The sequence below is a fragment of the Equus przewalskii genome, chromosome 19 (assembly GCF_037783145.1).
Source record: "Equus przewalskii isolate Varuska chromosome 19, EquPr2, whole genome shotgun sequence".
Taxonomy (NCBI): domain Eukaryota; kingdom Metazoa; phylum Chordata; class Mammalia; order Perissodactyla; family Equidae; genus Equus; species Equus przewalskii.
Window position 1 is genome coordinate 38,290,178 of NC_091849.1, and position 15,328 is coordinate 38,305,505.

The 15,328-nt window shown below is 40.2% G+C and overlaps 1 protein-coding gene across 1 annotated transcript in view; it reads right to left on the reverse strand.

The window, feature by feature from the left end:
• BTBD9 (BTB domain containing 9) overlaps nucleotides 1-15,328 on the reverse strand; it is a 381,962-nt gene that overhangs the window by 128,218 nt on the left and 238,416 nt on the right. The window contains exon 7 of the mRNA XM_070586015.1: nucleotides 9,650-9,759. Coding sequence (XP_070442116.1) covers nucleotides 9,650-9,759 — 110 coding nt within the window. The remainder of the gene's footprint in view (nucleotides 1-9,649; nucleotides 9,760-15,328) is intronic.

Here is a 15,328-nt window from a genome sequence, read left to right on the forward strand (position 1 = left end):
TCACTGCCCCTGTCTTGAATTTCTTAATAATCTCATCTTCGAACTTATGGTTTTTAAGATGGGACAATGGAGCAAGCCTGTGAACAGAGGAGATACACAACATACACATGTCCACAATTCCCCACTGCCCTAGTTTGTGTAGAATGTTCACGATGCCTCACAAGGACAGAATTCCAATGGACCCGCAACACGTAGGAGCTGAGACTCAAAGCAGGGACAAGGGAAACATGCCATGACTATGACTGAGCAAGCGGGGCTGCTGACAGCCTGGAGAGGCCACACTTTTAACTGGAACTTGCCTCAAAAGTAGAAAGGAGGCAACAGCGTTCTAAGAAGCACCAACGACCTAGGAACTCTATCCTATGTGATTTCCCTCTCTCAGCCAAATACTTATGCTAAAAATAATGACATAGCAAGAAAGGGAAGGATACAACAACCCATGCTTCCTTTTCCCTTCAGTTCTTCCTCACTAAGGAAGCTTACTGAGTAAGCCAACGGGAGAGAGTTTTTACAGAATGGGCATGAATTAAGAAGTGAAATGAAAACAGTTGAGTTTTGCACAGAATTTCTGCCATTCTGCTAAGAGCTAAATACATACACATGTATGAGCTACCCAATGTGGATTGTGTAATTTTAGTGATTCTGCACATAAGATAAATGCTCTTATATTTGCATTTAAAACCACCACTGTACGATATAAAGATGATAAAAATTCATGCTAATAATTTAAAAGTTTAATTTTTCTTTACTTAGAATGAGATTTAACAGCAAATAAAACATCATGCCAAGTTGAGAGACTGCAAAAGAAAAAAGATTTTTTTTCTAAAGTACCTTTAACAGCACTTTTTTCCTGCTCTTTGAACAAAAGGTCCCACATTTTCATTTTGCCCTGTGCCCCGCAAATTACGTAGCTGGCCCTGGTGGTTAAAATGGGTATTTTTTGTTTTAGGCCTTATCGAAACTGCCTCTGAATAAACTTCACTATTTCTAAAATGGCTCATTACAGAACTGTTACTGATGGTAAAAGATTGGAAACACCCTGCCTTGTCTGTCACAGGGGACTGGGGAGATGCACAGCAGCACCTCTGTTCAACGGATTACTTCACAGACGTGAAAAAGCAGAGAAAGCTCTAGATGCGCTGCTAAGAAACGATCTTCAAGAAACACGGTTAATTAAAAAAAGATATATGTGAATATGTGCTACCTTTTTAAATAAAACGGGGGAAATAAGAATATATATTTGTAATAGCTACTTAAAATATTAAATTAAAAAATTACCTATTAGGTTTTGGTGTGAAGGATTGGGGTACTGGGTTAGGGACTAGGCCAACAAAATTAGATCTTATGCTCCTTTGACCATCAGAATATCCTTCAGAGTCAGTGCCAGAGAAACATCTTACCCATTTACAGCCTGTCTATTCAGAATGCTAGTTTGAGGCAGAAACATGGTTTGTAAGAAACTGATATTGTTGCATAATGTTGGAAACATGCTCCGAGATGTCCCATTTAAAAACAAGTTGTGCACATTCACATTTACCTGGACACACAAACACACACTCTGCCATATTCCTTTATAATGAGGGGATATAAGTAGGATGCAAAAGCTTCAGTCCTGTAAAGTGTAGGAGTGAATCCTCTAAAATAAGAGCGATAAAAACTTTCTCAGGCTTTCTTTATTCTCAAAAAGGAAAACAAATAAGCATAAAGGCTAACGAAACATAAATGTACACTGACGCGCACACACACTGAATGGAGAAAGCTAAATGACCGAGGAGTCCCTCTCTCATCATCCCCCACTCCCTCCGCCACACAAGTACAGCCCAGTCTTGTTTGAGAACACGGGCTCCCCAGGGTAGACACAAACAAACTGTATTATCTTCTCTATGCATTTTTGTGGGCTATTCACTTTATCTGAATTTTTGTAAAACTCTAAAATCTTGTTAGAAAATAATGCCTCATTTTCTCCAGGGAAGGATGACAGATGACAAAATAACTAACTCCTACTGTAAGCCCCTATCAGATGCAAGGTGGTCCGCTGGCAGGGGCACTGGCTTTGGAGTGGGTCAGAGATAAATAAGCCTTTGCACATGCTGACCATTTTATGTGACTCTCCCCTGAAACTCCACCTTCTTCCTCTCCTTAAGGATGGCCCATTCATCACCTCCATGGGGAGGTCTTCCCTGACACCATCCCCCACGTCAGGTTAGGTGCCCCTGTTCCAGTGTTCCTATAGCATTTGCTGAAATCTCCCAATACATGACTTATCCTACTGTGTTGTCACCTTCTATTTAAGAGTCTTTCTCCTCCATTACATATGATCCTCCAAGGCAGAAACTATACCTGTGTATCTTCCTATCCCCAGTGCCTAAGATACACTTGGCAGTCTCTTAACAAATGTCTGCTAAATGCCAAGCAATTTACAGTAGATGAAGTTAAGCTTCACTGACAATTAGAACTGCCTTAATAGCTGGTTAGACAAATAGGCTGAGACTGCATTAAGGTCTGTAGCGCCCCTCTGCTATTCCAACAAGTTTGCTTCTTTGCCACATTCTAACATCTTTACCCCCTAGTGGACTCCCCCACTTCCAAATCTCTGTTTCTGCTCCAGAGGACACTTATTTTTGAAACACAGTTGTAAAGCATGCAAGTCATAGCCCTAGTTCAGCGGATGCCAAAAGCCCTTCACGCCACAGATTTCCAACTCTGTTTACTTTCCCAGGAATTTTACTGAATACTAAACATCCTGTTATAATTTCAAAATACTTTTAAATGACAGCAGCAACTATAGACCACCTATTTCCATTTCCTGTCTTCAGCTCTCCCAAAGGGAAACAACTGCCAGCCATTTTGTTACTGTGTAAATTAGCACTTTTGTAATATTGTTTAACGAATTCTTCAAGGCCCAACTAAAAATATCATTCTTCATGAAGGCTTACCTTACGAGGTAAGAAAATACGTTGGATTCCTTCACAACCAAAGTAAATATTTAACCTTTCTCCACACTCTTTGCCTTTGTCTGGTGTTCTCCATTCCACATATTTCTACATCTTGCCACGTGCTGATACAGCTACTTTTAAGTTTCCTGATGGCTGGAGCCCCTTTTACACTGTCCGTCTTTCTGTCTTTGCACCAGTCATCTGTCTGTCTGCTTTCAGCTCCATTCCTTCCCTTGTTCTACCTCATATCTTGGAGGCTAAAGTTCTACTTGCCAGCTTGGGTTTTCTGTGAAGTTCTGGCAATAGAAGAGAGTGGTGAGAGACTGGAAGATGGGAGGAAGACAGAAAACATCTCTCTTCTATCTGCTCCTGGTGGTACTGCAGGTGGCACAGTAGCAGATGAATACGGGCTCTTGTTTCCATTCAGACAACCCAGTTCCGTGGTGGCAGCAGTAGTGAGCGTTCCCAGAGCTTCAGCAACACAGAGTTCCTGTGCCTATGCTGTCTATTTTGGTTGCCCTACATCAGTTATTACCAAGAAACTAGAACAAAAAAGCCACCAGTCTTGGTGGATCCATGCTGGCAGACACAGAGGTAACACTTAATGAGATAAAGCTGGTGATGGAAGCTGCTTCTCATTCTTTGAAAAGGTTAGAGAGCGTTGAATTCTGAGTTAGAGCTCCATGCTCTAGTCACTACTATCTCTTAAGCAAAGGCAGAGCCAAGGATAAGGATGGAGAGGGACTTATGAGAACTTACATTTTCCAGAAGAACCAGAAAACCTTAGGAAGGGAAATCAGACTCCTGTAATGCCAAATACCACACTCTAATACCAGTGTAAAGTGCTTACTGCTCTCCCAAGTCTTCCTAAAAGCATATTCTCTATTCATCTACAAGACTCATAAGAGAAGAAGAGCTATTTAAAAAAGAAAAAAGAAGTGCAAATAGCCCTTAAACATATGAAAAGATGCTCAATTTTTCTTCTAAGAGAAATGCAGTTCAAACTGCACTGAGATACCATTTCTCACCTATCAAACTGGCAAAAATCCAGAAGTCTGACAATATGCTCCATTGGCAAGGCTGTGGGGAAATAGTCATTATCATACATTCCCAATAAGAATTTAAAGATAGTACAATCCTTATGAAGGGGAATTTGGCATTATTTAGCAAAATTATACATGTAATCCCTCTTCTAGGAATTTATCCCAAAGATATATTAGCAAAAATAAGAAAAGACTGATGCACAGGGGAATAGCAACATGTGCAACATCAGGAGATTGAAAACAAGCCCAACGGCTCATCAACAGAGCGCTCGCTGGATAGACTACAGCACATCCGCACTAATGAGTGCCACGCAGCTGTAAAAGGAATGAATGGCAACTCTCTCTAAAGCCAGCTCTGGGATAAGTGTTAAGTACAAAAAAGAAAAGTGAAGAAAGTATGTATAGCATATATTATGGTACCAATTATTTAAGAATGTCGGGGAGCATACAAAATATAACATACATACACATTTACTTATTTTCCATTTTTTTTAATAGAAGGCTAACCTGAAAACTAGAGGAAAAAGAGATTACCTACAGGAGTAGAGGGGACAGGAACAGAAGCTCAGTTCCTCTAAATACAGCTCTTTTGTAGATTTGATTTGGAACCATGTAAATATTTTACATAGTTATAAAAAAATTTTTTTGAAGGAAATCCCTAAATATTGAAAGCAAAATGGAACAAATGAATCTAACTGTATACTGAAATAGTGGCATGACCACACAGAATTATTTGAAGTGAATTGAAAACACAGTAATTTTACTGTACATCTCTACTGGGATATACCCTAAGGACTCCAAAAATGATTTCAAAAATCTTACTCTATTTTCTTACATTATATGGTTCATGGCAGTTTTGGTACGGTAATTCTGAGACTATTTTGTATGTACTGAGGACAAAGCAAATGAATTATTGTACTGCCTCACTGGTAACCAAGATTTTCAGTATGGAAAAAAGGAGAGGAAAGCTCACAGGTTAAACAAAAACTTTGTGTATTGAATTTTAATTAGAAGTGTCAGCATGCACTCATGATATATTTTACCTGATAAATTTATGATATATAAAAAAACAAATATATGTTCATGTATTTCCTAGTTTTGCCCACTGAAAAGACCTAGAAATAGTGACCATCCAGTAGAAAGGATCATTTATAGTGCTTAGATTGAGGTTTCCAAATGTGATTTCAAACTAAATGGAACCAGGGCCTCCTGAAGAAAAGGCCGATTCTATATCAAGGACAGGAAATGTACAAGATGAACCTGGTACATTTTGTCATTCCAGAAACCAAGGAATTACTGAGGTCATGCCAGAAGGACTTAAAAGCCAATATGAAGAGGCTAAAGATAGGGACAATTTGAATATAAATAATACTAACTGCAAGTGATTAAAAGACATCCAATTTGTTTAATCTCATAAATTCAAAATGATACATACTTGCCCCTTTCCCCTCCCCCTGGCCCCCCAAAAAACCGACAAACAAACCTCATTGATCACCTCTGGAGAATGCTAGGTAACCACCTCTTTAATTTGAAAACTGGTAAATAAAAAGAAAGAATATAACATTTATCCTTCTTTTCCTGGGCAAACTGCATCTCAGGATTATCAAATGAGTGTTGAGGAAATTCATCTCTTTCTAGCTACTAAATGAAGAAGGAATGACAGAATATAACCATTTTGCAATCCCAAATTATGAAATAACGAATCTAGGAAATGATCATGGATGGTTGTGAATATCTAAAAGAGAGGGACAACCAGATTGTCTGCACTTCTTGATACACATATACCACCACCAACAGAGCACCCTTACAAAAGAACAGAACTTGAGTCAGATTAAGCCTCTCTCTAACAACGAAGTTACAAGAAATACAATAGAGGAACATGTTAAATGTTACCATAAGGATTCAATCACCAAAATCCAGGCTCTTAGGAACTCTACAGGACAAAAACCTCGGTTTTTCAACAAATAAATTATAATTAGAGAGAGAAGAACAAAAAGAAAGACAGAGACAGATAGACATGTGGAAGGAAACCTATACATTTAAGGAGACTTGAGAGTCACAACAACTATTTATTGATAGTATGGATCTTACCTAAATTCTTATTTAAACAACGTGAAAAAACACATAAGCTCACTTGAGACTTTTGATCCAGTGAGGGACATCTGAACACTGATTGTATATTTGATACTCGCAAGGAATTTTGGTTCAATTTTGGGCTATTACACTGCGATTATGGCTATAAAAATAAGACCTGATTTTTAAAGATACATATTGAAATATTTATGGATAAAATGATAAAATGGGGTTGGCTTCAAAATAACCTAACGGGGAGGAGGTAGGTAGAATATAGATAAACTAGGTTGTTTGTGAGTTGACAGTTGTTTAAGCTGAGTAATGTGTACTATTCTCTCTACCTGAATAGCTTAGTAGAGTAATCAAAGAAGTGAATTTAAACACAAGACTAAATGAAAAGGAAGATTTGGCAATTATGAAAAAGTAAAACGACTTGCCAAACGCCATGTACGTATCATAAAGTGGAGTACCAAGGCAAAGCAAACACATTCTCTGGGAAGTTGAATGCTTATAAAATGACAGTCACATCTATTCTAATTATTCCTTCCACGTCTCACTGGTAAGATGGATCGAGTTTCCCACAAAGCCTCCTAACGAAGAGGAGACAGTCCTCACAGGCTGATTCTCCCAGGCGAGACTACAGCCCAGCATGATCCAGAAGCAGCCACCAAAGGAGAAGGGCAGCAGCAGATAAGGTGGAAGAGGTGTAGGCAGAGTCTGAAGGCCCGATGTGGTCAGCGTGGCTGAGCTGGGTCCATTTCCATGGACATATGAACCCGTGGGGTTCCGAAGCTTCCCCACGAATCTGTACAAGTGAAGCAGCATGAAGAATGACAAGCTGTCAACAAAAACGGGAAGGAAACCCTTTCATGGAAAAAGGAGATTAAAATCTCATAAAGCTGATACAGTTATTTTTATTTATGTTTTTCCTGGCATCATTACACGTTTTAAATAATAACATTAAAATCTGATTTTGAAAAACTATACAAACACTTTTAAAGTAATTTTAAGACCTATAAAGAGAGTGCTACTCTAATTAGAATAGCCTGGACCATGAAACTGAGACCAGCAACTGTGAAAGAAGTTCTAAATCTCGAAACATAAAAGTAGGGTTTGAAACACTATTAGTTATTCATGATGACATTATTTTAGTTTTACTTTTTTTTCCCCATGGAAACCTGGAGTTTCTATAAGTAGTTCTGAAGGGAGAATACATATTTCACAGAATATAGTAAGGAGTAAGTAGTAGGCAGCTACAGTTAAAAAATAACTCCAGGTGGTTCCAACATACACTGTGCCCCCACTAGAGGACCATCCTTTCTTGGAGGTCCCTGTAGGGTGACTGGCTGAGGCCTGTGTGCAGCCAAAACGCATCTGAGACCATCAACATGGAAAGCTGGCCATTACTATTTCAAACACCCCTTTCAACTAAGCCCAGCTGTCATGTTAGACAAAGGATAATGAAATCCCCCTGTACTCCCTCATGACTCCTATTGGCTCCCTGTCTGCCCAGCATGGGGACAGCTTTGAGCTGTGAAGATGGTAGGAGGAGGGCCAGAGGGAACCCCACTGCAGGCCATCTGCTGGCAAGTGCACTCACAGATCTGCCTACCTGCACCACTGCTCCCATGTGGTTGAGGGACGATGACAGGCAGATGATTGCAGTGCCCTTTGCAGTCAAACTTGTGAGCATCATAGAAAAACGCCTGAAGAAAAGTGTTGGACCAGACACCAAAAACACTTCTTGCATCTCTGCAGTCTTCTTTCATCCTGTGACATGCCTGAGACTAATACGGCTCCTGATAATGCTGACTAGTTCAGTCTGGATGGAACATGCAGACCACCAATAGCATCCCTCACTACAACTGATTCTGAGTTTCATTCCTGTAATGGCCTCTCATGCTGGATAGGCTTGTTTCTTTGATAACTACAGTGTCCACAAACTTGTTCTTCCTCCAATAAGAATGGGGGGCTGATTTAAGTAGATGGTGCCTTCTCTGCAGCATGTTCAAAAATGCAGTGCACTGGGCTGAAATGAACAGTGAAACGCTACACGTCTTATGACTATGAGGTGGTCTGGTTTCTCAGATCCTTCTCAGTGAGGACTCCTCTAAATACACAATCACACACACAGTGAGGCCTACAGTCCATACAAGAGCCTAGGCAGCAGGTGACAAGGAGTGTCCTCCCCACGACCCTCCATCGTCAAAATTCCATACAGTCCACCAAATGAAAAGCCTTGATAATATCAGGCAATGCTTTAGCACTGTTAACTTTTAAATGATCTAGAGGTCACAAAAATTATTAACGTTCATATTTAACATTAAACACTACATCCACAACAAAGTTAAAACCAATTTATTTATTTTAGTTGAGTGCTAAAAGTTCTCTATACATTGGAATAATTTCTACTCCTGCTACTTTATTGATATTACTCTCCTAAATTTCCCTAAGTAAAGGATTATGTTTAGGACACAGCAGATGGCAGGAAAATTTAGACTTGTGACCATTCAAAGAATTAAGTAAATATTTGCAAGTTATACTCATCTCTCCCATTCTAATCATCATCATATTGTCAGGACATGTGTCAATATGTATGGGTCCCAGCACGGAGAGGACTTGAGAAGGAGAGGAGAAATGAGTCCCTTTGTAACGGCAAATTATTCTATTTTAGGTACACCAAAGCAGGGGAATCTTATCCCCACCCCTGCCCCCCGCCACTTGAACATACAGAGTCTCTTTTCAAAGGAAGCTGCAGTAAAGCCACAGATTTAAGGATCTAATTAGTGAAACTAAGATCTTTTCAGGAGGTGAGTAAAAACCTGTGAGCATGGGAAAAAGGAACAACCAGTCTGGATGGGAAAAACCACTCATGATATCTAGAATGTCAAGATCTAAGATGGAATGTACACAATGCCAGACTAAATATACCTAAAACAAAATCAAAACATAACACAAAACCACCAAGCAAACAACTAAAACAAAATTAAAAATACACTTTTGAAAGATCAGTCAGGCAGTATTTCCCACACAATAACCTGACTTTCACAATGACAATTCAGTTACTCTAGTCTTACTTAAATTATATGCTGGCATTTTCTTGAGGTGAACTTGGCTAACAGGACACATATGGACTGACGTCTCTATGAAAAGAAGGTATTCTCACAGCTGAGCAGACCATTCATATCAAATCAAAGGCCAAAATACCTGCGTGGCCTTGGAAAGTATGAGCACTGGATCAATACTATATAGACTTCCTCCCTGATCTTACCCACCATTAAATATAGAAAAGCCTTTGGTAGGAAAGGCTTTGCCTGACGATCATAAGCATTCCTCACATAGCAAATCTGAATGAATCACTAAAACGTTTCCAATTCTTAACTACTAGAACAATATTTATATTCTTTTAAGTTTACTGGACTTAGTATTTTGACTACTTCTCCAAACATAAGCCCTCCCCTATGTCACTCAGCCATAAGGCACTCAAATCAACCAGAGTTCTTAGTCAAAGCTGATTAAGATGAGTTAATGGAATATCAAAATATCTGAAGACAAAATATCTAAGTATATGTACAAAAATGTAATTGTAACACTTACCTATCAGCCCCTTCTCCAGGGTGAAGGTTTTGTTTGTAAACATACATTCAAAAGCCACAATGTGAAAAATCTTGTTCACTGTGTTGTGAGTCCCAACTATTCGAATATACCTGGGGGTAAAAAGAATTTGTTGAAGAAAACAAGCTTCCATGATAAGCAGCCCAAAGACAACAGAATAAGATACAATATGCAAACATACGGTGTACCAGGGCATGGACTAAAGGAGACTTTGAACTTGACTTCAGACCCTGTACCTGCTCCTCAGGGCTAGCTCCAACTGAGCCTAGAAGAATCACAGCAAAATTAGGGAGACGCCACTTTCTGGAGAATTAAGTGGAACTCAGATTTGATTTACCTAGAAAATCAAACCAGGTACTGTTCAACTCAACCCCTGAATGTTAGTACAATTATATGTCCGTGAGACACTTACACTGGAGAATAACAAACGCCTTCTATCCTTGCCTTGTGGTTAGGAATGTGCCTGTGCACAGGTGCACAAACACACAAAAGCAAATGCTTTCCAACTCAATGAAAGATTTCATCCGGTGGAGACAGATGCATGAAATCAATACTTTCTTCTTTAAAGGAAAAATCCACAGAAACTACTGAGAACCACTCACTTCTTGTATTTTAATATTGCTCCTAAATTCTTGTTAGGAAGTTAACCCTATATACTTACGCCAGGCCCCCACTTAACTGCTGGGAAGCCTTCTCCTGACCAGAGGAAGTGATCTGCAGTGGTGACCCAGCCTGCTCTCAGCCTCCCTCCTGACCACACGGATCTGGCATGTGCACACAGTGCAGAGTTTCACGGGGCAGGTCTTGAGCATCTCGGCCTGTTCACCCTCTGTATCTCCCTGGAGGCTTCACCTCTGACAAACGAGAATTAACCTTGGAGTGACTCGCTCCTCCCACTCTCCAAAGGGACTTGACAGTTCACAGGCTAATGAACAGACAAACTCACTCTTCTGAGTGTCACACAATCCACAGGGAATGTGCCACAAACCATCTTACTAGAATTCAAAGGAAGAACCAGGAAAGATAACTAGATTAACCAATGACACTCTCTAAAATTATGAACTACACACTCTGAAGGATGGGGCATATTTCAATTAGGAGATGACAGACTGGGCAAAGTTTTAGTAATATCCTCCCTCTGCTATGTAAAACAACCTTCGACTCAGATGATGTAATTTTACTTCTGAGTTAACTGCTGTTCACTAATCCAGTAATTTCTTTACATTTCTCATCACTCGAGTTAACTGTATAACGTCAATGCCAATTTTAAAAATTCACATTGGGGAAGACTCTATCTGGGGTTTTCGTAACATGGGCTTTTTCTCCTGTTTCTTCAAGCCTGAATCTCATGGCATTCCCTGTGCACCTCATTTAGCCATCTGCTCCTTGACACGAGTTGGTAACTCATCTTCATAACCAATGCGAATGTTATCCCCCGGACTGGCTGTTCAGTGTGCCCATATCCACTGCAAGGGGAGACTACTCTTCCTGTGCGGAGAGTCAGGGCAACTGCCGCACTCACCAGACCCTCTGGGTAAGCAGGAGGTGGGCCCTGATCTGCTCTCGAGCCCTCAAGGCAGACAGAAGGTGCTGACTTTATTGGGTTTGGGTGGGCGGTGGGGTTCATTTAAAATAAGTTCTTAATGATCTGGGTAGAACAGATTGTGCTGGCCTTTACTGCTGGCGGTGACAATCTCTCTGGTGCTTTCTGGAACGGAAGGGGTGTGTTAAGCCTGGCACCTTGGCCTGAATCTAATTTTGTCCATTTCCTTAAAACCACAGGAACTCAACCAGCATAGCATTTTCAACCGCACATGGTCGTGACAGCCTGAGTGCTGCTGTCTGCAACCTTGGAGGGGATGGAGGGAATGTGGTTTGGCGGAATTTGATCAGATCATTTTCCTGTTCCCTAGGTCGAGACTCTTCCAAAGGAAAGACAGCTCTCCTAATACTGTACAAGGTAGAGGAGCCAGGAAGTGACTAATAGGGCCATTCCCCATTGGCAGTTCTTAAAGTTAATAGTCTGGTCTGACCCAAGGGGAGGCAGTAATGTTCCCTCCCTTTCTTTCTTTTTAAAACACTATATGGAACCAGGCTTTCCAAGTTTAGATAATAGTCATTTCCCAAATTTCACCCTGGTGCAAATATCAGGAATGAGAGAAAATATGCAAACGTCCCCTCCCTCGTCCCCCAATTATAAGAAACTGAAATAAAAAATTGTACTGGAATACATTTTACAGCCTTAATGATAGTGTTTGTGATAACAAACAAGATAATATATATGGTTGGAAAAGCACTGAGAGATGCCTCCAGATAAAAAGTTCTCTATAAATGAAGATAATGCTATCTCTCCTGCATAATCCTGAGGTCAAATTAGCAATTCACCACTGTACATCACACTTCTTGATTAGCCTGTTATATATGTAATGCTCATAACAAGTTTAATTATTCTAGTTCCACTATACTTTCTAAGTCTCCATAAAATTATAGCATAATTTATAAAAATGGCACAAAGTCCTTATTCAAATACACATTTAAAAAAATGGTAGCAAAGTCACAAGAAAGAAGTCATGCTCCTTTTCTTCAGCAAGGAGTTGTTTAGCAGAGGACTCTGTCCTTTACTAAAGATCTCGACCACAATTAGCAAATAGGCTTCAGCCAATCCCCCAACTTCAGGGACTGGAGAGGCAGCCTGGAGCTCTACATTAAGAACTCAGAGGCCGTGTCCAGCTCAGGGGAAGGTGTGCCCTGATCCATGAGCAATGCCTAGAAGGGAGAGGGAGGCAGCACAGGGACCATCCTTGATCATGAGCAGATTTCCTTAATGAGGCTCACAATGGAGCATTACCCACGAGGAAGAGAAGTTATTACTACTCAAGCTATTGAAAATCCAAGGGATGGGGATGGGAAAGAGTCCTTTCTCTCTTTTTACACTTTTTTTTGAAAAACAAAGCAAAACTTATTTCTGGGTCATAACACCTAAACCAGAGAAGTCGATACCACATTTTCTCTGTCACAAAAGATTTTGAATAAGAGGTAAAGCTTGAGATTAATTTTTTTTCCTTTCAGCATCATCTCTCCAATGCCCAGCCAGACTCTGATTTAACCTGATAATAAGGGCAGTGGCAGCTAGTGACTTCATCAGTGTGCAGAGAGGAGCACTCCTGAAAAATAGAACAGCTCTCCTTTGTTCTCTCTGAAGTCCTCAACAGCAGCTCAGGCAGTTGGAAGATAATTAAAACTTGAACAGTGCCGAGGAAGGCAGATATGCAACAGATTGGCCGTTTCTGATGAGGATGAATGCTGTCCACATGAGCCCTAGCCTAACTGTTTCCAGTACCCTCCTCCTTCTCTATGTTAGCTGTCTTCTAGTTACTGACAAAGGCTGGATCCTGAACACAGTTCAGAATAGGATGTTTCAATGCAGAAGTTTCTAGGAGCTATAATACTCTGGGTGAAAAGAAATTGTCTTCTTTAATAAAATGAAACCTAAAACCCTTCAAGGATAGCACTCTAAAATTGAAAGGCACTATAGAGTTTTGAAAAACGTGCTTTAGAGTCCAACAGAACCAGGTTTGCAGCCCAGCCCCATCACTTAATTAACTCTGTCACTTTGGGGAAAAAAAATGCTTTAAACCTTTTTGAACCTTAGTTTCCTTCTCTATAAAATGAGGTCAATAACACAGACCTTATAGGATATTTAAATGAGATAAGTATTAAAAGTGTCTAATGCAGTGCTTGGCAGAGTAGGATATCATTAAACAGAAATTCTGTTGTAAGAGTAAGCTGTTGGATGCAGAATTTCTTGGTTTGGATTTTAGAACGCTGGTTATCTGAGAAAGCATTCCTAACTGTGGATGCTAAAATGGTGCCTCCATGACGAGGCAGGCTAAGGGCAGGTTTCAAGAACACAGGCAAGGTCTCACCCTACTTCTTAGGACACCACACTGGGCCACAACAAGTGACTTGTTCCAAATCCAAATGCAGATTACCTGGTTCAATGGTATTTCCTGCTTTAAGCCCCCAGTCTTTAGAAAAGTCAATTTAAAATGTTCTTGACCTGATTCAGCTATGCATGAGGAAGCAAGGGAAGAATCTTTTGCCCATATTGGGTCCAGCTACCCATACTCACAGAACGGGGTCCAGCCACCCACACCCACAGAATGGGGTATTCAATGCTATACTGAACCAAGCGTGCAGAGGGAATAAGAGGGGTAAATCATTACTAACACAGCACAACCCAGTGCTACCAAAATAGACAGTGATTCCAACATCAGAGATAAATATTGAAGTGTTGTTTTGTATTTGGGGGAAATGTGAAAAGAAACAGCAAAGTTTCTTTTTTGTGTAAACTTTGGAAGTTTGAAGTTTGAATTTATTAAAAAAAAACCCTCAAACCAGCATTTCCTTACAAAGAGATATCACAATACTGAGAAATACAGAGAAATTTTGCTTTGGAGATTTCATTGCATTCCCTGTGTCTTCTGGGAATAGAAACTGCAAATTCTTATTTTTAACCTATCTTTCCATCATTTTTTGTCACAATGCTACCAGATTTAACTTCTAAGTCACGTACAATACATCTTTAACAAACTAAAGAAAATAGAGAAAAATAGCAACTCGTACATTCCCACCTCAAAGCCCCTGGCATTCTCTCGTCCGTAGTTCAGGTGGGCCACAAGGCTAATGGTGGCTGTAGTTAATTCGCATCCTTTGCCTCTAGTTAGGTGATCACCTAACTTCTGTACTGAGCAAGTACTACTACAAGGTAAAATTGAATTCACTAAGAAATATTTAAACACGCTCTTGAGGGATCAACTAAAGCCAAATCCATCAGAATTTTATTCTCTGGTAAACAAAGTTTATTTTCAAATTGAACTTCATATTCTTGGGTTAAATAAAGACTCTTGAGAAAACCAGAGTTAGCTTACGACTGGTCCACAACAAGGGATGCTCAACATTTTGGCTCTTCCTCTGAGGTGGCCACAGAGAACTCTGAGGAGAAAAACCGTTCTTTGCTGTGGCCAGAGGCAGTCACCTGACAAGACCTTTAGCTGCAGCATTTGCTACAGACTTGGGACCATGTGGGGTTTGGATTCCCCATTTCCAACATTTCCTATTTGACCTTTCCTTTCAAGGAGATCCTAAGAAAGTACATAAATAATTCCCTAACCCAAGAAGCAGGTAATGTCTGCAAGCTTCCCAGGCTGATATTTTCTTCTAGTTCTGGGTACAATGTTAGTGCTCTTATAATCAAACCACAGACTGGAGAGGGAAGTGACTTCAGGTCTTGTTGCTAAGGCAGCAAGTGGAAAACAGTTTACTGCCAGAATGACAAAAAGCTTCTAGAAAAAGCATGTTGCAACAGAAAAGATTTGTTACTCTTAGAAAACCTTCCCTCTGGCTGATCTGTGGAGCTATAGATTCTCCTCTACTGACTTCAGCAAAGGGCCCCTGCAGCATTTGCTTATTTGGGAGAAGAAGAATTATTGAAAGGTTAAACACTGTGTGTCCAGAGTTAGCCTAAGCAGAGGCTACGTCTGAGAGAGCAGCGCTGATGTGGTCTGACCACTAGTCCTGCAAAAGGAGCAACCAGATTCCAGCATCTTCACTATTCAACCTGAAGTGCAAATGAAACAAGAAGGCATCTTGTTTTTCAGA